This window comes from Sapajus apella, unplaced genomic scaffold (genome assembly GCF_009761245.1).
Source record: "Sapajus apella isolate SASKATOON/1434 unplaced genomic scaffold, GSC_monkey_1.0 scaffold20, whole genome shotgun sequence".
NCBI classification, from domain to species: Eukaryota; Metazoa; Chordata; class Mammalia; order Primates; family Cebidae; genus Sapajus; species Sapajus apella.
In genome coordinates, this window is record NW_022436960.1 from 123,068 (window position 1) to 145,009 (window position 21,942).

Below are 21,942 nucleotides of genomic sequence, written 5' to 3' on the forward strand. Positions count from 1 at the left end.
ATCAATCACTTAATCAATAAAATAAACAAATAAAGAAGACAGGTTACCTTTTGGAAGACGAGAGAAATTAAGAACTTCAGGGGAAACTGAAGGCAGACCAGGAGCCATTCTCATCTGGGTTGTGCACTGGGATCACAACATCTCTAGACCCACCAAGATAAGACCTCTAGGGAGGAAAGTACTGTGAAGGAAATATGCTTTTTTCAAACTCCACAAATGTTTCTAATGCACAAGAAGGGTTGAAACCTACTGGTTTAAAAAAACCAAATCAACGGTGTCCTATACAACCCAGTGGTGGCAGCAGTAAAAGTAATTACACAATAGAGCACATGAAAAGCATGAACTGGTTCTCCCCGCTTTCAAATTATAAGGTTCCCTGATATGTCCCACAACCAAGATTCCCTAAGATGTCAAAAAAGGCCACTACTTCTACAAAGCTGTAAGCACTAACAGTGGCTCCAAAGCAAACACCAACTTTAAAAAGAAAACAGCTTCCTCTTCCTGGGTAGGTGTCTGGTGCTTGAGGGGATCAGAGTGGACCAGGCTTGAGGGGCACAATGAATAAAATATTAATTCACAGAAATAACTTCCAGAAATGACCTAATAAGATTATTCTTGACTGAAATAGATTCTAAATTCTTCTAGTTGTCTTTAATATCTGGCTACAACTTGCTAATGAAGAATGAACTGCTCAATTTTGGAAGCCCTATAAACCAAAGCCAGCAACTCAATGTAAATTTCAAGTCTCATGCTTGATATGTAGGCCACATACAGAATTCACCAGAATGCCAGATACCATAAGCAGAGAGACATTCAAACTGTGAACCAGGACAAGAGGTTGTGGACTGTAGACTATGGACAGCTTTTCCCAAGACTGTCAGAACAAGAAGAGTTCATAACAAGGCTTTTACCCCTCTTAATTTTTCCTTACTAATGGCTTCTTCTTTCACTTTGGCAGGACCATGCTGCAGCTAAAATTTCACAATTGGGAGCTTCTGTGGGTAACTTGCATGCCCTGCTTTACAGTTAGCCCAGTCATGGGATGCTGGATTGCCTACTAAACAGGGAGGAATCTGCAGTTCATGACACTTCTCATTGCGATTTGGTATGGTAGAGAAGACTACCTGGTTAAAACTGGCAGACTCCTTATTTGTCTATACAATTTTAGTTGATTTGCTTCATGGGAACCCTGGCTAAGGAGCATACTGTAAACACTTGGTATGATCCTCATGATAGTCATAATAGTCTCTGGTACGCTGTATCCTCCCAGAGTGTCAAGTGTTTCCATATAGCCACCTGTCAGATATCAAATGGTTTCTCTCTGGCTAGAACAACAAAAACTCAAAAGAAACACATGATAATGAGAACACCCTGTCAATGGTATGCTGAAACGGGAAACCCAAAATGATGGCAACTGAGAACAGAAGGGATATCCTAGGTTTTGGTTACACTCTTACCTAGGTGAGAGCCTGACCAAAAGTGGGGAGAGGATTGATTGTTAAATAAAAATTATAGGAAGCCACTGTCTGGGACTAAGCTCCTACATTAGGCCTCAGGAGACCAAATTAAAATTAAAAATGGAGTAATCCCTGCTAAAGTTTCACATTCCCAAACCTAAACTAAGTTATCTGACCTTCCTAGAAATCAGAAAAAAAGGAGATAACAGGTAATTTCCCAAACAGGACAGTTTATTATATATTTATTTATTTTCTGAGACATAGTCTCATTCTGTCACCCAGGCTAGAGTGCAGTGGCCCAATCTTGGCTCGCTGCAACCTCTGCCTCCCAGGTTCAAGCTTCTCGTGCCTCAGCCTCCTGGGTAGCTGGGGCTACGCCACCATGCCCGGCTAATTTTTGTATTTTTAATAGAGACAGTGTTTCACCATGTTGGCCAGGGTGGTCCCGAACTAGCCTCAGGTGATCCGCCTACCTCAGCCTCTCAAAGTGCTGGGATTACAGGTATGTGCCACTGCGCCCAGCCCCTGATTGAAGATTTATACTGTCCTGGTTGGGTGCAGTGGCTCAAGCCTGTAATCCCAGCACTTTGGGAGGCTGAGGAGGGTGGATCACCTGAAGCCAGGATTTTGAGACAGCCTGTCCAACATAGCAAAGCTCCGTCTCTACTAAAAATACAAAAATTATCTGGGTGTGGTGGCGTGCACTTGTAGTCCCAGCTACTCAGGGGGCTGATGCAGGAGAATCTCTTGAACTCGGGAGGTGGAGGTTGCAGTGAGCTGAGATCACACCACTGCACTCCAGCCTGGACGACAGGGCGAGACTCTGTCTAAAACAAACAAACAAACTTCAACTGGCACAATAATAAGTTCCTACTGCTTTAATCCTTACAGGAAAAAAAAATGTAGCATGAATTAACCTGATGTTAATCATCAGTTATTTTTCTATGTAGTGTAGTCTATTGTGGTCTATTGTTCTGTTTCCTTGTCCCCGCCTTACAAAAAAGTAACTCCGAAAGGATCAATACACTCTTTGTTCTTTGCTTTAGCTTCTTTTTTTGAGACAGTTTTGCTCTGTTGCCCAGGCTGGAGTGCAGGGGCACCATCATAGTTCACTACGGCCTTCAACTCCTAGACTCAAGCGATCCTTCCTTCTCAGCCTCCTGAGTAACTGGGACTACAGGTACACACCACCACACCTGGCTAATTTGTTTTATTTATTTATTTTGTAGAGACAGGCCTCTCTATGTTGCCTAGGCTGGTCTCAAATTTCTGTGCTCAAGTGATCCTCTTGCCTCAGCTTTCCAAAGTGCTGGGATTACAGGAGTTAGCCACTGAGCCTGGCCTGCCTCAGCATTCTTCAGTCTTTGTCTCTAAAGCCAACTTCTGCTCAGCTCATAGGAACACTTATTCTATTTTATGGAATGCAGTGTTGCCCTATTTTAGAATCACGATAAGGCCAGCTGAAGGAAGGAAGAATGGAAGGAAGGAAGGAGACTGAGGTGGGTATAAGCAGGGTTTTCCCACAAAGACCCTGATGAAATCTACAGTCAATAATGCTTCAATAAATCCTACTGGGTATTTCGCATATATTTGTGTTTAATGTTCCTTTTTTCTTCCTCTGTAAATCTCATTAAAATTTAAAAACACAGGGATTTCCCTTTCTGTCCTAGTAAGTCTAGATTTAAGAATGGTGGTTAAACCTTACTCAAAATATGCTTTACTACTGGGTCAGCAGTATCAACTTAGAAGGATGAATTCTCCATTGAGAGGTCTTGCTCTTGCCTAAATATTTTAATTGGATGGAGACTTCCATATGCAATTTATATAGCAGCTAACACAAAACACCCATTATTCCAAAATGCCCCAAAAGACTGGAATTAAGGCAGAAAATCAATTAAATGAATTTTAGCAGGAATCAAACAAATTCAGGTGGCAGTTGGAAACAATTCCAAGTATGGAATAAAGTAGACCTCTGTTGAGGGCAACTCCTGTGGGAGTACCCAAAGAGGCTGAGGGTATTTACTCTGGAGAAGAGAAAATCAAGAAGACCCAGAATAGCAACTTCTAAGGGCTATATTTGGAGTGACTATAACTCCATATGGCAAAATAGAGAACAGTGTTGTAGAAGTTTCTAGAAGACAGATGCTACTCTGAAGTAAGGGGAAAAAGCTCTAATAACAAAGCCACTGAACACTGGCATAAGATGCTATGGGAAGGAGCGTGTCTCTATCCCTGAATGTGCTCAAGGTTGGCTAAGCAACCAACTATCATGAATACATTTTTAAAAAATCAATCATTTTATTTCATTACATGTTACAAATTTCTTTCTTTCTTTTTTTTTTTTTTGATACGAAGTCTTACTCTGTTGCCTCCTGGGTTCAAGCAACTCTCCTGCCTCAGCCTCCTGACCCAGCTAATTTTTGTATTTTTAGTAGAGACAAGCTTTCACCATGTTGGCCTGGCTGGTCTGGAACTCCTGACCTCAACTGATCCGCCCACCTCAGCCTGGATGTGGTGGCTCACACCTGTAATCCCAGCACTTGGGGAGGCTAAGGCAGGTGGCTAAGGGAGGCTAAGGTCAGGAGTTTGAGACCAGACCAGCTTGGCTAACATGGCAAAACCCCCATCTCTACTAAAAATACAAAAATTAGCCAGGTGTAGTGGCATACGCCTGTAATCCTAGCTACTCAGGAGGCTGAGGGAGAAGAATAGCTTGAACCCAAAAGGCGGAGGTTGCAGTGAACTCAGATCACCCCACTGCACTCCAGCCTGGCCAACAGAGCGAGACTCCATCTCAAAAAAACAAAAAAAAAAACAAAACTGACCTAAAATATGCTTAAAAATAGTATAGCATCCCAGATATGCAGTGAGAAGTTAGAAGGTATACAGCCAGATGCTGTGGTCTGCCTTTGTAGTCCCAGCTACTTGGGAGGCTGAAGTGGGAAGACTGCTTATGCCCAGAAGTTCGAGTCCAGACTGGGCAACAGAGCAAGACTCATCTCTTAAAAAAAAAAAAAGTACAAAAACAGTGGTGAAAAATAAATCTCTCACTAAAATCTAACGTTTATTAATTCAATGGCTAGAAAAATACAAAGGAAAAATGAGGAGACTCATCTGTGAAAATAACATCAATCTGCAAACAGAGTCAACTCAGGTTTACTTATATGTGCATTTAGTAAATATTCATGACCCAGTGTGCAAGCCTGAATATCATGAAACTGATATTTTAAACATGTGTTCAAACACTGCCTGAATGAGCCAGTCTACCTTTTTTGGTAGTGGCAGTAAAAACAGACTACATACTATTGATGGCAGAATGTTCTTTACAATGAATCTTAGCTGCTAGGGCATGCTCCACAGCTTTAAATCACTATCTAAGAGAGCTGTTCCTGAAGTAAGTGCGATACAACTATGAATAGTGCTGAGAAGAAAAAAGGCTGCAAGAATGACTATTCCAAAGGGGTCTGACAAGGTCTCCTGGAACACTCTACATTGTTGCAAAATGGCAGGAGTTGGTAGGGGGACGAGAAGGGGAGGCTGGAGGTAAGAAACCTGGTGAAAAAGAATGTGAAAGAAATGTATATAAAATGCTTCTAATTTACTTTATATCAAGTTATATACACAATTTTAAACAATGCTGTATAATATTATACTTATCAAGTTATTTAACTTGGGATAGAGCTAGCTTTAGAATCGGTCTTCTGTGGATGGTTCATACTTGAATAATACCACAAACAAATCTTCACACTAGTGGGCTAACCAGACAAACTAATAATAATGTGACAAACAATAAAAGAAGAGCAGCAATTAAAAATCAGGACCAATAAAATAAAACAAAAATAAAGAAAGGAAGGAAGCAAACAAGAAGAAAAAACTGCAGCCAACTTGATAAAACACCATGATAAAATTTTTTCCTGGAAAACTGCTAGGATTACAATTATATCCAGGTACACATGAATAGTGAAAGGTATGTAACATCATAGACTACTCAATTAGAGTCCTCAGTAAACATCTGTGTATGTTTTTAGTTCTGAATACCAAATTTTAATAACCCCTAATGTATGTATTAGTACCAAGTCCTTAGACGAATATAGAAAGTTTAAGGAAACAGATAAAATTTACTCTTCAGGACAAAGGACTGGAATTTTTAGATGTTTTATGCCCACCTTGAGAAGCCTTAAAGCCCAGATGGGTTGCGGATCACAAAAACTACTCATCTCAGTAACATTTTTAGTGCAAGATACAGTCTATCTCCTTCCCTACCTCCCACACGTAACAGGGACAGGGCTTCAAAATTACCAGGATTAAATAACCATGAGGACTACATTAGTAATATATATACAGCATTGCACTTATCAAAATATCTTACAAATGTATAGTGCAGTGCAGTTTACAAAGCTCTTTTACATGCGTTATTTTAATAATAGTCACATCCATCATGAGAAGACGAAATTATCTCCATTTTTTATTTTTTACTTACTTATTTATTTATTTTGAGACCGAGTCTTGCTCTGTCAACAGGCTGGAGTGCAGTGGCGTGATCTTGGCTCACTGTAACCTCCACCTCCCGGTTCAAGCAGTTCTCCTGTTTCAGCCTCTCAAGTAGCTGGGACTACAGGTGCATGCCACAACATCTGGCTAATTTTTTTTTTTTTGTATTTTAGTAGAGATGGGTTTCACCATGTTGACCAGGATTGTCTTGATCTCCTGACCTTGTGATCCGCCCGCCTCAGCCTCCCAAAGTGCTGTGATTACAAGTGTAAGCCACCGCACACCTAGCCAATTATCTCCATTTTAAAGGTGAGAAACCCAAGGTCCAGAAAAGTTAAGTGCCTTGCTCAAGGTCAAATCAGACATCTGATTAAGTGGCAGAGCCAGGACTTAAATTCAGTACTTCCTGCTCCTAGTTCATGGTCTTTGTACCCCCCCAACTACTATAGGCCAAATCTAGAAATCAAATGGAGTATGTAAAAAGACTCTGCAAAGCTAAAAACAACTAGAAAGATTTTCTTATGAAGATTATTAATTATTTGCTGATGTACCTACCAGTGAAATACCTATGTCTGGGCCCTACCTAATTGCTTAGGCACTATTATACAAGTGTTAAGACTTTCAAAAATTTGCCCAGGTGATTCTAAAAGGTACTAGGGCAAAGGCTTGATCGATGTTAAACGAAACCCATGACAATAATGCTTTATGAACATGCTTTTCCACTTTTAGTTTTACTTTTACATTTCCCTTTTATATTAATCATCACTCCTTAATCAGACGTGGTATGTCAAGGGTTTAAGGAAGCCAAAGTGTTGAGTTTAAAATTTTCAGTATTAGCTATAAGAAAGGTACAAATCTGCACAATATCAATTACATGAAAACATTTTTGTGCTCTCTAGTCAATATTTAGAATATTCAATAAAAAGTACAGCCTTGTACAGCTAAATCTTCGACTAAAGATAACTCAACCATTTTTATGAAATACTACATTAAGCTGCACTAATTTGAGGAATAGGAAGCTTTATGGCATTAAACATAAAATAAAAATAACAGCTGAGGTATTTAAGGGACAAATTAGATGGCAATTAGCACTGACAATCGTTTAAAAAATACTGGACATTGAACCAATCTTACCTTTTGTAGACTTGTTGGATTCAACTGAGTTTTGTCAATTATTTTTATTGCAACCTAGAAAAAAATATTTATGGACTTTAAGAATCTAGTAATTATGGACTGATAAATGCCAAGATATATGGCATTGTTAAGAAGCAAGCAAGCAAACAAACCTCAAAACATAAAACTCAGCTGGTTACAATAAGTAATTGTAACTTTATAAAACTGTGTAACTGAAAACAGAAGCTTCCATACCAATGCTTTTTGACTATATTTCTCTCTACCTTAAAAACAAGAGACCCTAATAGTCAAATCACCCCTATTTGGCCTGAAGAAGTTACAGATGATAGATCTTTGTCCTTCTACAATTCTTTAGGACTAAGGGTCCCCCTGTAAAAGGGAGAGGGAAAATATGTCAGAAGTGTTTGAACCAGAGCAACTCCATCTTGAAAAGGGGCTGAGTAAAATAAGTCTGAGACCTACTAGGCTGCATTTCCAGGAGGTTAGGCATTCTTAGTCACAGGATGAGATAGGATGAGCTCGGCACAAGATACAGGTCACAAAGACCCTGCTGACAGAATAGGATGTGGTAAAGAAGCAGGCCAAAACCAACCAAAACCAAGATGGCGATGAAAAGTGTCCTCTAGTCATACTCACTGCTCATTATACAGTAATTATAATGTATCAACATGCTAAAAGACACTCCCACCAGCACCATGACAGTTTACAAATGCCACAGCTACTTTGAGAAGTTACCCTAAATAGTCCCCTAAAAGAGGAGGGACCTTCAGTTCCAGGAAATCTCTGCCCTTTTCCCAGAGAACTCATGAATAATCCACCCCTTGTTTAGCGATATCAAGAAATCACTATAAATAGACTCAGTCAAGCAGCCCATGCTCTCTGTCTATGGAGTAGCCACTCTTTTGTTTCTTTACTACTTCTTCTTCTTCTTTTTTTTTTTTTTTTTTTTGGGCAGTCTCCCTCTGTTGCCCAGGCTGGAGTTCAGTAGCACAATATCCGATCTCGGCTCATTGCAACCTCTGCCTCCCAGGTTCTAAGTGATTCTACTGCCTCAGCCTCCAAAGTAGCTGGGATTACAGGCACCCACAACCACACCTGGCTAATTTTGTATTTTTAGTAGAGATGGGGTTTCACCATGTTGGCCAGGCTGATCTTGAACTCCTGACCTCAGGTGATCCACCTTCCTTGGCCTTCCAAAATGCTGGGATTACAAGCATGAGTCACTGTGCCTGGCCTGTTTCTTTACTTTTTTAACAAACCTCCTTTCACTTAAAAAAAAAAAAAAAAAAAGAAAGACAAGCAAATTGGGGCTTCAATCTAATAAGGGTACTGTTATAACATTTTATATTTAAGTTACTTATAGACAAGGGGAAAATCTCCTTCAAACCAAGAAAAAAAAGGAAAAAAAAAGAAATTATACACAGAAAGCACTTCTAAAAACATACGCAATGTAGTAAATCTTTTATTTACAATTTACTGACACTTTAAATTTAGCTGACTGTGGGATAAGTAAGCATACAAATAGGTAGCTGTTGTATCTGAAAACTTTAAAAACATTTTATTTTTTTAAAAAATTGAAAAGCCCTTTGGGCAGTTGAAGAAGGAAAGGGAACTAGGTCCAAGGCAATCTGTGGGCTAACCAAGTGAATATATACAGAGGCAACAAAAGGGTCACCTAGCAGCCTTTATTCAGAAAGGGTGAATATGCCCCAGCCAGTATTTTTTAAAACCATTAGGATATACAGGACGTACCACAGCTTCTATAACTTCTGGTCAGCTTATCGCTGTCAGGTAAAAATGATTTCTATGGACTATGGGTATCCAGAATGGGGAAAGAACGAAAGTGATGACAGAAGGGAACAAAAGTGGAGGCTTTGCCATAACCAGGGAGTATAAAGTAACTCAGCTTTGCACTCGCTTTGAGCTCCAGGACAGCAAATGAGCCCATCTCCATAAGATCAAAGAGGCTGTGCTTCCTACTGGACACCCTGCAGGACACAGGAAGATCCACCCCTGGAGAAAGCATCTATAGCCAAAGACCAGGGAATGAGCTTAGGGTTTCTCTACAACAAAGGCTCTCACACTTTGCGGACTTTTTGGTCCCCTTTTACACTCTTAAAGGTTACTGATGTCCTCCAAATGTGGGTTTTATCAATGAATATTTACCATAATACAACACTGAGAAACTGTAAAAAAAAAAAAAAAAAAAAAAAAAAAAGTATTAATCAATTCATTTCAAAATAACAAGCCCATTATAACACAAGTAATATATTTGTGTGAAATTTTCATAGGAGCTTCTGCATTCAATCTGCTGTGCTATATCACACACACATCATGTAACCTCTGGAAAATTCCACTCTACACATGTGAGAGAAAAAATGAAAAAAGCAAATGTTTTCACAGTTTCACAAAAATAGTTTTCTGACTCAGCAGACTCCTTAAAACTGTCTCAGGAAACTTCCAGGGGTCTCCCCTTGCCATAGTTTTGAGAATGGCTGCACTATGTATATGAACACCATGTTTTTAAAACCCTGCTTAACTTGGTCTGAAGCCTCCACCTGACCACATTATTTATTCCCTAGGAGCCTATAACCTCCAGAGGAGCCACAGAAAAAAATCACTGCAACAAGGCATCTAGCGATTCTGACCCTGGAGTAGATGAACCATCACCCCCATCTTTGGGAGGAAGCAAATCAGAACTGGGGAAGGAGTGGAGGGTAAATGAGTGTGTGTGCCTGAAAAATACAAAATTGGAATTCTAATTTTATATTTGGAAAATATAAGTTTCAATGAAAACTGAATAAGCAAAAGAAAATCCTGACTACTGAAATAGGCAAATGTGAACTGTCTTATACATGTCTCAACTGGGGAAAATACATCTTACTCATCTTTACAGCCCTAACTGGTACACAAGGAGTACTCAATAAATGCTGAGTTGTCCAGGCATGGTGACTCACACCTGTAATCTCAACACTTTGGGAGGCTGAGGTGGGTGGATCACCTGAAGTCAGGAGTTCGAGACCAGCCTGCCCAACATGGTGAAATCCCATCTCTATTAAAAATACAAAAATTAGCTGGGCTTGGTGGCGGATGCCTATAATTCCACCAGCTACTTGGAAGGTTGAGGCAGGATAATCACTTGAAACCTGGAGGGAGAGGTTGCAGTGAGCCAAGATGGAGCCATTGCACTCCAGCCTGGGTGACAGAATGAAACGCCACCTCAAAAAAGATTAAATAAATGAATGCATGCTGCAATGAGCCAAGATAGAGCCACTGCAACCAGCCTGGGCGACAGAATGAGACTCCATTCCTAAATAAATAAACACATACGTACATACATAAATACATAAATGCATGCTGAGTTGATCTGAGGCCTTGAACACTCATATCAGTAACCAAGAAACAGGACTTCTGGTGTTTTACCAGATAATGTGGTTTTAAAAATTATATATATCAAAGTCGAATGAATTTTCTTCAAACTTTACCTTCACAAGTAATTTTACGTGGTATACCTGGATCTCCCAATTCCAAAGAAACCCTTAGATATACACACACTTTTCTGGCCTCCATTCTGTCTTCTTCCTCCTACTCATGGCCAAATCCGTCAAACATGCTGTCTTTCCAGTTCTTCTCTCTGAACTCCTGAGACCTAGTTTCTATTTTCACACCTGCACTCTTAATCACTGGTTTCTCCTGGTTCTGCTCAGTATCCTCCTATGCTAAAGATTCTTTTTTTTTTTTTTTTTTTCTGAGACGAGGTCTCACTCCGTTGTCCAGAGTGGAGGGCAGTGACACGATCATAGCTCACTGCACCCTTGGCTTCCCCAGACCCAGGTGATTCTCCTGTCTCAGCCTCCTGAGTAGGTGGAACTATAGGCACGTGCCACCATGTCCAGCTAATTTTTTGTAGAAATGAGGTATCCTTATGTTTCCCAGGCTGGTCTTAAATTCCTGGGCTCAAGCAATCTGCCTGCCTCAGCCTCCCAAAGTGCTAGGATTATAGCCATGAGCCACGGCATCCTGCCGCTATCCTAAAGATTCTATTCTTTTTTTTTTCCTTGAGACTGTCACCCAGGCTGGAGCGCAGTGGCAGGATCTTAGCTCACTGCAACCTCCACCTCCTGGGTTCAAGCGACTCTCGTGCCCTGGCGTCCTAAGTAGCTGGGATTACAGGGGCATGCCACCACGCCTGGCTAATTTTTGTATTTTTTTAGTAGAGATGGAGTTTTGCCACATTGGCCAGGCTGGTGATCCTGGCCTCCCAAAGTGCTGGGATTACAGCCATAAGCCACCGCACCCAGCCTGACTCTGTTCTTAAACACTTTCATCCTGAGCATCTGAAGAAAAAATAGGAGCTTCAAATATGTTTCATTCAGCTTAACCAAAGTGTAGAAAAGTCATTTTATCAAAAGCAACCATGTCCCCAGAGTGAAACAACATCATTTAGCGTGACATATGTATGCACAGCAAGGAAGTCTGAGCAGGAATTCCTAATCCCCTCTTCCTCCTAGCTCCCTGCTGGGATGACTCCACCAAAATCACCTTGGCCCAGAGCTGGAGTCTGGAGAGCTCAGACAAAGCTGAAACCTTCGGGTAACCAAAAGAGGTGGTAACTGTGGGGTGTCCCTTATTGCAGTGCCTCAGAAAGATGCAGACTTGAGAGAAGACCACCCCTTCATTCCAATGATTGTGGAGTTAGGTAAAGGCAGACACAACAAATGCCAAGGGGGCTCACTAAGTGAGATCCACCTGTTGTGGAAATTTCTGGGAAATTCCATTTACATTCACTCTGGGCCAGCAGCAAAGTGGAAAATTACAAAATAGGGATAAAGACAGCTCATACATGAGAAGGCTTCTTCCAACAAATCCACAGCAAACACCCACTGGAGAAAAATCCTTATCTTCCACTTTGTTAGTTCACTAATGGTCAAAAGATCCTAACACCCTGCTTCTGAAAGGTGTCACAGCATCCACAACCACTAAAACAGGAGGCTAAAAAAAAAAAAAAAAAAAAGATTCCAAGTCCTTTAGGGGGACGGAGTGTCTGAAGAATGACGCATTAGTCAGCCTGGACTGCCATAACCAAAATACCACAGACTGGGGGACTTAACAGTAATTTATTTTCTCACAGATATGAAGGGGACCTTCTCCCTGGCTTGCTTGCAGATGGCCACCCTCTCCCTGTGTTCCCACATGGTAGAGAAAGCTAGCTTTCTGGTGTCTCTTCATGTAAGAACACTAATCCTATCAACTGGGGCTCATACTTGTAACTCCACTTAATCTTCTACAAAGACCGTATCACCAAATATAGTCACACTTTGGGTTAGGGCTTACACATACAAATTTTGAGGACATATAATTCAATCCATAGCAAATGGAAACCAAGCCAAACAACTACAACAGTTGGTTACAAATGAAAACCTCAATGTGGAAGAATATCACAAGTATGAAGCAGAGTAAAGGAAGCAGACACAAAATATACTATTAATAATACTGTAACATTCTATTAGCACAATGTTAAAACAACAAACAAATAAAACTTATGGCATTAGAAGCTGGCACAGTGGTTCACTTGAGGAAGTGGAGGTAGTGAAGGGATTTGAAGGAGGCCAAAGGGAGGCGATCTAGGGTGTAGGTCACAGTACATTTTTTGCCTGGGTCATGGTAATTCAAATGAGTTTACTTTGTGATAATTCATCAAGCTGTACATTTATGATTTGGGCACTTTATGTATGTTATGTTTCTTTTTTCTTTTTTTTTTTTTTGAGACAGAGTCTCACTCTGTTGTCCCGGCTGGAGTACAGTGGCACGATCTTGGCTAACCACAACCTCCGCCTCCAGGGTTCAAGCGATTCTCCTGCCTCAGCCTCCCGAGTAGCTGGGACTACAGGTGTGTGCCACCAGGCCTGGCTAATTTTTTTTATTTTTAGTAGAGACGGGGTTTCACCATGTTGGCGAGACTGGTCTTGATCTCTTGACCTCATTTTCTGCCCACCTCGGACTCCCAAAGTGCTGGAATTACAGGCATGAGCCACTGTGCCTGGCCTTTTTTTTTCCTTTTGAGATGGAGTCTCGCTCTGTCGCCCAGGCCAGAATGCAGTGGTGCGATCTCGGCTCACTGCAACCTCTGCCTCCTGGGTTCAAGCAATTCTCCTATCTCAGCCTCTCAAGTAGCTGGGACTACAGGCACATGCTACCAAGCCTGGCTGACTTTTGTATTTTTAGAAGAGATAGGGTTTCACCATATTGGTCAGGGTCGTCTCAAAATTCCTGACTTCAGGTCATCTGCCTACCTCAGCCTCCCAAAGTGCTGGGATTACAGGCATGAGCCACCAGGCCCGGCCAGTGGTACATTTCAATAAAGAGTTTTTGTGTTTTTTAAAGTCCATGATGACTTTAAATGTCAATAGATAATGCCTAAACCTGAAAAACAAGTAAGACTACAAGCATGTTATAAAGTATGAAAGAAGCATTTAAAAGACTAAAGAATCACTTTAAAAGATTAAAAGTGGCCATCCTGGGAGACAGGGAAACAGCTGAGTCTAGGGGGACTCTTGTAACAAGTCTTGAACCATAACCCTACCTCTTTAAACTTTGTGTAATATGTAACTTGAATAAAAATAATTAAATAAAAGGTTATTTTCATAACCATAATGAGGACATTGGTTAACAATGGCATACTGATCATATGCATTTCTCTCTCCTGCCACCTGACAGGCCCACTGAAGAATAAAGACCAAATGACAAAGAATGGCCAAGAGAAAGGAAGAGGTGCTGTGCTACCAGTAGACAAGTGACTTCGAAGAATTTCTGGGAGATAAAAACATAACAGTATAGTGGCACATGTAGTAGGGCACAGGAAGACAACCCTATGCTTGGAAAAGGAAAAACTCAACTGTCTGATGAAAACAACTCTGTGCTGTGTGTATGAAATGTCCCAGTGTAAAGGCCAAAGTTCTGGCCTCCATGAAGCTAAGCACTTGTTACCCATTTACTGGGAGCTCTCAGTTTTCTTCTTAGGAAGAAGACGAACAGAATCAAATATCAGGCAAATGAGGAAAGCCTATGATTTTTCCTAATGCCCTTCCCATAATAAAACCTTCTTTCAAAAAAAAAAGCATCTTCTTTCAAAAAAGGAGATATAGTCAATTCTTGTTGTTTGTGGTAACATTCTATGAAGTTACTGTACTCACTAAATTAGTGAATACTAAAATCATTGTTTCTAGGGGAAATATAGGGTTAGGTTTCTGCAAGCTTCTCGTCACAACATTTTTGCATCAACTGATCAATTTGTTTTATGTGTGTGTCTTCTTTACTATATATTATTGGTTAACACTGAATTCACAGTCACAGCACTGAAATGCACACTTGAGTGAAATTTCTAACACATGCATCTTCTTTGTAAAGCATCAAAGCCATGCACAGTGCAAGGAAAAACTCAAATGTCCACAGTTTTATCCACAGCAAGGTTATGATGTGCCTTAGAAAGGAAATGCATGTGTTAGGTTAAGTTTCACTCAAGTGTGTGTTAGGAAGACTAGTTAGCACTTCAGCACTATGCTTGGGGCCCATTTTAAACAGCAAAATCATCAACAAAAAGTACAAAAATGCAAAAAAAAAAAAAAGGCATTAAATAGACCACAAAAAAGACACTGGTTCACAGCACAAAGACTGAAATAAGAAGGCAGAGTGTTCCCTTGCTGAACCACAGCTAGGAATGTGCACATTTTTTCACCATTCTGCATATGTCCAAAAAAGGATTACCAACGCACTGTACTAATTCTGGGGTTACAAGTAAATTGCATCAAGTAGATGAACTTGCAAATACAGAATCCACAAAAAGTGAGTATTAACTATCTGCCTTGGAAATGAATAGTGGTGATGGTTGTCCAACAATGTACATATACTTGATGTCACTGAATAAAAATAATTAAATAAAAAGTTATTTTCATAACCATAATGAGGACATTGGTTAACAATGGCATACTGATCATTTAAAAAATGGTTAAAATAACTTTTATGTTGTATATATTTTACCACAATAAAAAAAAGTGTTGACTGGGTGCAGTGGCTCATCCCTATAATCCCAGCACTTTGGGAGGCCCTGGCAGAAGGATCACTTTAGCCCAGGAGTTCCAAGCCAGCATGGGCAACATGTGGAGGCTTCATCTCTATAGAAAATACAAAAAATTAGCTGGATGTGGTGGCTCACACTTGTGGTTCCAGCTACTCAGGAGGCTGAGGTGGAAAGACTGCTTGGGCCCAGGAGGTAGATAGCTGCAGGGAGCCGAGATCACACCACTGCACTCCAGCCTGGGTGACAGAGTGAGACCCTGTCTCAAAATGAAAATGTTCAAAACTGTAAAATCAAGTGATTTTTAAAATATACTGGGATTAGGTTTATAATTATTTTTATTTATTTATTTATTTATTTATTTTAATATACTGGGATTAGGTCTATAATTATAATATAATATTATATTAGTTTGTTTTCCTGTACGTTATACCTCCAGGTTGTACTAAAAGCATGCTGATTGTTTTTATGATTTTTAGTTACCCAAGATATGTAACATATATAGAAAAAATATATGTTATATTTTACACCAAGGCTTGCTTTCACCCTTGTTCTGCTTGTTTTCAAATCTGCTACAATTAGTTTTTTTTTTTTTTTTTTTTTTGAGACGGAGTCTTGCTCTGTCACCAGGCTGGAGTGCTGTGGTGCAATCTCGGCTCACTGCAACCTCCGCCACCTAGGTTCAAGTGATTCTTCCGCCTCAGCCTCCCAAGTAGCTGGGACCATAGGGGCGTGCCACTATGCCCAGCTAATTTTTGTATTTTTAGTAGAGATGGGGTTTCACCATGTTGGCCAGGATGGTCTCGATCTCTTGACCCCGTGATCCGCCCACCTCAGCCTCCTAAAGTGCTGGGATTACAGGCGTGCTTCTTTTTTTTAAGAGACAGGATCTCCCCACGTTCCCCAGGCTGCAGTGCAGTGGTTATTCACAGGGGCAATCTTGATCCCAATTCCCATCCCACTGCAGCACAGGAGTTTGACCTGCTGTTTCTGACCTGGGCCAGCTCACCCCTCTCCTCAGGCAACCTGGTGGACTCCTGCTTTTGGGATATAATTAATCTTAAATTGAAGCAAATCATTCTGGGTTTTAACTTTTTATTGTCAGTCACTAACAGTTGTTTTGAATAAAAATTCAATTCATCACTGTCTACCCACCCCCAAAAAACGACTGAGTTTTGATATAATGTCAAAGAACAACATCCACAATCGCCTGAAAAGGGTATTACGATACTCCCTTCCTTTGGTGGCTGTACATTTCTTCATACACTGCAACCAAACAACACACCAAAGTAGTGTGACTGCAGAGCAGATACGGGAACCCAGCTATCTTCTGTTAAGCCAGACATTAAAGGGGTTTGCCAAAAATTAAACAATGTTACTGTCTCAATAATTTGCTTTGGAAAAAGAGTTGTTTTTCATGAAAATATGTTATTTACATTATCATGTAACAGGATTATTTTTAATGAACATATATTTTAAGTTTCCTAAGTAATAACTTCAATTCAGTAGCTATCAATATAGATAACCCTGATAAATGAAAGCTTTGGGGAGTTCTCAATTTTCAATTTAAAGGAGTTCTGAGACAGAAAAGTTTGAGAATTGCTGTTTTCATCAATGGTATTGTACGTAACCACTGAAATGAACAATTATGACAATTACGTGGCAATATAGAAAACTGCTTTCGATAAAAATCCGAGGACAGAAAAAATGAGATACAAAATTACAATAAAAATGTTGAAAAAACATGTATATGGAGAATATACAAAAATGAAAACGATATTCAAAATATTAGGATTGTGGGATTTTTTTCTCCTCTATTCTCCAAACTTGTTAACATAACTTGTGAGAGGTTGCAGTGAGCCGAGATTGCGACACTGCACTCCAGGACTGGGTGACAGAGGGAGACTCTGTCTCAAAAAAAAGTTAAAAAAAAAAAAGCCTTTACTATTCTCAGGGAGCCAGCAGAAGAAACGGCATTCATGATACCAGAGCTAGATGCTGTAAAGACAACAACAAGAAACGGATAAAAATGATCAAAGAGTAAACTGGGGAAAGAAGACAAGACACACACACAGCCTCTTTTTTTTTTTTGGTGAGATAGAGTCTCGCTCTGTTGCCCAGGCTGGAGTGCAGTGGCATAATCTCGGCTCTTAGCTCACTGCAACCTCCACCTCCCAGGTTCAAGCAATTCCCTGCCTCAGCCTCTTGAGTAGCTGGGATTATAGGTGCCCACCATCACGCCTGGCTAATTTTTGTATTTTTAGTAGAGACGGGATTTTTCAACCTTGGCCAGGCTCATCTTTAACTCCTCACACCTCGTGATTCACCTGTCTTGACCTCCCACAGTGCTGGGATTACAGGCGTGAGCCACCACGCCCGGCCCCACCCTTTTTTTTTTTTTGAGACGGAGTCTTGCTCTGTCACCCAGATTGGAGTGCAGTGGCTCAATCCTGGCTCACTTGCACAGTGGCGCAACCTCCACCTCCTGGGTTCAGGCGATTCTCCTACTTCAGCCTCCCAAGTAGCTGGGATTACAGGCATGCGACACCATGCCTGGCTAATTTTTTTGGATTTTTTAGTAGAGGCGTGGTTTCACCATGTTGGCCAGGCTGGTTTCAAACTCCTGACCTCAAGTGATCCTCCTGCCTCAGCCTCCCAAAGTGCTGAGATTACAGGCATGAGCCACCACACCCAGCCCCCACACATATTTTTAACAGAAAGACTGGAAGATAAAGTTAAAAATATTTCCCAGAAAGTAAAAAAACAGAGATAGAAGACAGATTTTTATAAAAATTGAGGCTCTTTTCAAGCACTCTAGTCTTTGGTTAAGGATTCCAGAATGAATATTAAGTTAAAAATAAAAACAAGAGACAAATTTCTAGAACTGAAAGACAAAAATCTCTATATTAAAAGGGTCCAATGAGCACCAAGAACAACGAATGAAGACTAACTCTCTTGGCACCTAAATGTGAAATTTCTAAAAACCAAGGATAAACTTCCAGAAAGAAAAACAAGTTACATACTTAAGCCACTTACATGGTCATACTCCAGTCTCTGATATTACAATATCTGAAAACCTTTCACGATCCAATTCTGAGCTTCCTATTCTTTAACCAACTTCTTCTACCTTCTAGCTCACTCAATGTAGTACTCCAATAGCTGTTGGAACTCACCAGCATCTGTAATCCACTTACCCCACCATCTTCACAGGGTGAGTCGTCTTCTTCAAGTTCTTACTTCCTAATTGTATCCCTAATTTCACTGTGATCACTCCCTGGGAGGTTCCATATGAATGTCCTTGCTCCTTTCTCGTTTCACTATGCTAATGTGACAAAACTCCAATCTCTGCAAATGTCCTGCCTGCAGCTGGGCAACTGAATGCGGCTGGAGAGTAATACACCTCCATGCTGACACTTCTCACTTTAAATCCTTGGTCACCAACCTCAGGGAAGCCTTAAGGCTGCCTGGCAATTCTTTTTTCTCTACTCTATTTACTCTCCTGCTGGTCTGGCAATTACTTAATCTATTCACATCTCTAACATATCTCATCTTAGACGAGTTTGCTTTCCATTTTAGTGAAAAAATAGCTTGCATTCAGAAGAGAATTTCTACAAGCTCCTACTACCATTAGCATCCCTTCACCTGCACTGATGCCAGCACCCTCTGCTTCCCTCCTATTTCTTTGTTTTATTTAATTTATTTATTTTGGAGATGGTGTTTTGCTCTTGCTGCCCAGGCTGGAGGGAACTGGTGTGATCTCAACTCACCGCAACCTCTGCCTCCCAGGTTCAAGTGATTCTCCTGCCTCCGCCTCCTGAGTAGCTGGGATTACAGGTACCTGCCACCACGCCCAGCTAATTTTTTGTATTTTTAGTAAAGATGGGGTTTGATCATGTTGGCCAGGGTGGTCTTGAACTCCTGACCTCAGGTAATCCACCTGCCTCAGCCTCCCAAAGTGCAGGGATTACAGGCGTGAGCCACCATGGCTGGCTGGCTTTCCTCCTATTTCTATGGAAGAATTGTCCACTTTATCCAAAGGCCAATGTCTCCACCATCCCCTCACCTGTTCCAAAATCTCTTCCGCAGTTCCATTTTCCTCCTCTCTATTAGATTATCCCCATTAGTAAAGAAATATATTGATATTTTGTCCATCTTCTAAAAAATACCTTGGCCTAACATCTCCCTGTAGCTAGGAAAAAGAGGGGTAAGAAACTTCTGATTGTCATTACAAGTTTTTAGTATATTTGACTTTTTAAGCTATGTGCATGCATTACTTTAGGAAAATAATATTTTAACAACAAACAACTCCAATTAAGTAAAAATGACTGATAGAAGTGAGTTCTCCTGCAGTTCATGTGAGGGGAAAGGTCTCTGGGAGGCTATGAAAATTAGTGTGTGTGGGGGGAATAATGAACTTGAAAGAAAACTGGTGTAAAACAGGCAATATATCACACAAAAATAACCATAAGCTATGAAAAGTTGGTCAAAAGCAAGATAGCAGATACCACTAACATCCCCAAATTCACAGTAAATATGGGATGGATGCTTCCAGGACAATACGGATAATGTAGCATTTTCATTTAAGAGCTAAATCAGATGAATTTCACAACTGATACATGTATTTTAAAAATATATAAAATGAGCATTTTGATGTCCATTTCTGATTGGTTCATGGTCTAAACCATCCTGGGAGTGGGGGAGGTCTCATCTAAATTGAACTTATAAGTAAGCTATTTAGGCCGGGCGTGGTGGCTCACGCCTGTAATCCCAGCACTTTGGGAGGCCGAGGCGGGTGGATCACGAGGTCAAGAGATCGAGACCATCCTGGTCAACACGGTGAAACCCCGTCTCTACTAAAAAACTACAAAAAATTAGCTGGGCATGGTGGTGCGTGCCTGTAATCCCAGCTACTCAGGAGGCTGAGGCAGGAGAATTGCCTGAGCCCAGGAGGCGGAGGTTGCGGTGAGCCGAGATCGCGCCATTGCACTCCAGCCTGGGTAACAAGAGCGAAACTCTGTCTCAAAAAAAAAAAAAAAAAAATAAGTAAGCTATTTAAAGACTTGATTTAAAATGGTTCCCGGGGTGTACATATTAATATATCTTGGTTTTAATTCTTACTCCAACATGTTTGTTAAATAAAAATGCCTCTCTTCCAATGAACACACAGTTTTTCATGAGTATTTTTTATGTTCACAACACCCTTGTGACTTAAATGCACGATATAGATTATCCCTACTCCCATCTTTTAGAAAATTCTTTTCACTATATAATTCTACATCTCTGTTCTTACCACAAAGATAGCAGTTAAAACTTTCAACCTAATACACAATAACCCTTTATCTTATACTGCCTCAGAATAAACTAAGTCCCCAAATCATCAATGCCACTCTTTCTGCAACCCTCTGGGTTTTCTTCAGAGGTTTTAGTTCTTCAACAGGCAAAATATATCACATTCCCATCACAGACCAAGAGAACACTGACAAAAATAAGATATTAGCTGAGAACAACAGTACTAAGTAATAAAAATATACCAATATAGACCAGAGGCTTTAGGTTTCTTTCTACAAGGAATATTATACTGGTATATAAAACCAGTTTTCTAGTTAACAATTCACTTAATTCTTTACCATATGATCCAGTATTGTCACTCCTGGAGAAACTAAAACTTACGTTCTAACAAAAACTTGTACAGGAGTTCTATTCGTAACTGCCAAACACCGGAAATTATTCAAATGTCCTTCAGTGGGAGAGCTAATACCAACTGTGGTCTAGCCATACAACAGAATACTTCTCAGCAACAAAAAGGAACAAACTGTCAATATATGCAACAGCCTGAATCAATCTCAAAGGCATTATGCTGAGTGAGAAGAAGCCAGTTTCAAAAGGTTACATACATATCATATGATCCCATTTTATTTGATATTCTCAAGAAAAGGCAACTGCCTAGGCGTGGTGGCTCACACCTGTAATCTCAGGACTTTGGGAGGCCATGGCAAATGGACTGCTTGAGCTCAGGAGTTCAAGAGCAGCCTGGACAATATGGTGAAACCCCGTCTCTACCAAAAATAAAATAAAATAAAATAAGCTGGGTGCAGTGCTGTGTGCCTGCGGTCCAGCTACTGGGGAGGCTGAGGTGGGAGGGCTGCTTGAACCCAAGAGACGGAGGCTTCAGTGAGCCAAGACAGAACCACTGCACTCCAGCCTGGGGGACAGATGGAGATTCTATCTCGAAAAAAGTAAAATAAAACAAATAAAACTATGAGGATGGAGAACAGACAGGGTGTTGCAGGAGATTATGGTAGGGGAGGGGGTTACCATTTAAATGGACAGCACAAGGGACTGGGGCCATGGGACTGTTCCATATCCTGATTATAATGGTGGTAACATGAACCTGTACATGAGCTAAAATTCATAGAACTGAACACCAAATAAAAAGTGTGCTATTAAAAAATAACATAAGCTTAATTTTCAATTTTCCAAATGTGAGATCAAAAGTTTCCCAAATGCAAGATGTTATATATTATTGCCTTGAGGAAAAAAAAAGTCCAATTAACATTAGCAACAAAAATTATAAAATATCTCAGAATGAATTTAACAAGCATTACATAAAAAGAGAGGCCGGGCGCTGTGGCTCATGCCTGTAATTCCAGCACTTTGGGAGGCCGAGGCAGGTGGATCACGAGGTCAAGAGATCGAGACCATCCTGGTCAACATGGTGAAACCCTGTCTCTACTAAAAACACAAAAAATTAGCTGGGCATGGTGGCGCATGCCTGTAATCCCAGCT

General features: G+C 40.5%; 1 protein-coding gene across 16 annotated transcripts in view; it reads right to left on the bottom strand.

Moving 5' to 3' along the window:
* MARK3 (microtubule affinity regulating kinase 3) overlaps nt 1-21,942 on the bottom strand; it is a 114,327-nt gene that overhangs the window by 64,494 nt on the left and 27,891 nt on the right. For 14 of the 16 annotated variants that reach the window (XM_032287290.1, XM_032287289.1, XM_032287287.1 and 11 more), the window contains one exon: nt 7,083-7,136. The exons of 1 other annotated variant lie outside the window; for it this stretch is intronic. In XM_032287290.1, coding sequence (XP_032143181.1) covers nt 7,083-7,136 — 54 coding nt within the window. Of the gene's footprint in view, nt 1-47; nt 167-7,082; nt 7,137-21,942 lie in introns of those variants that run through there. One more of the 16 variants, XM_032287288.1, reaches the window with a different exon arrangement.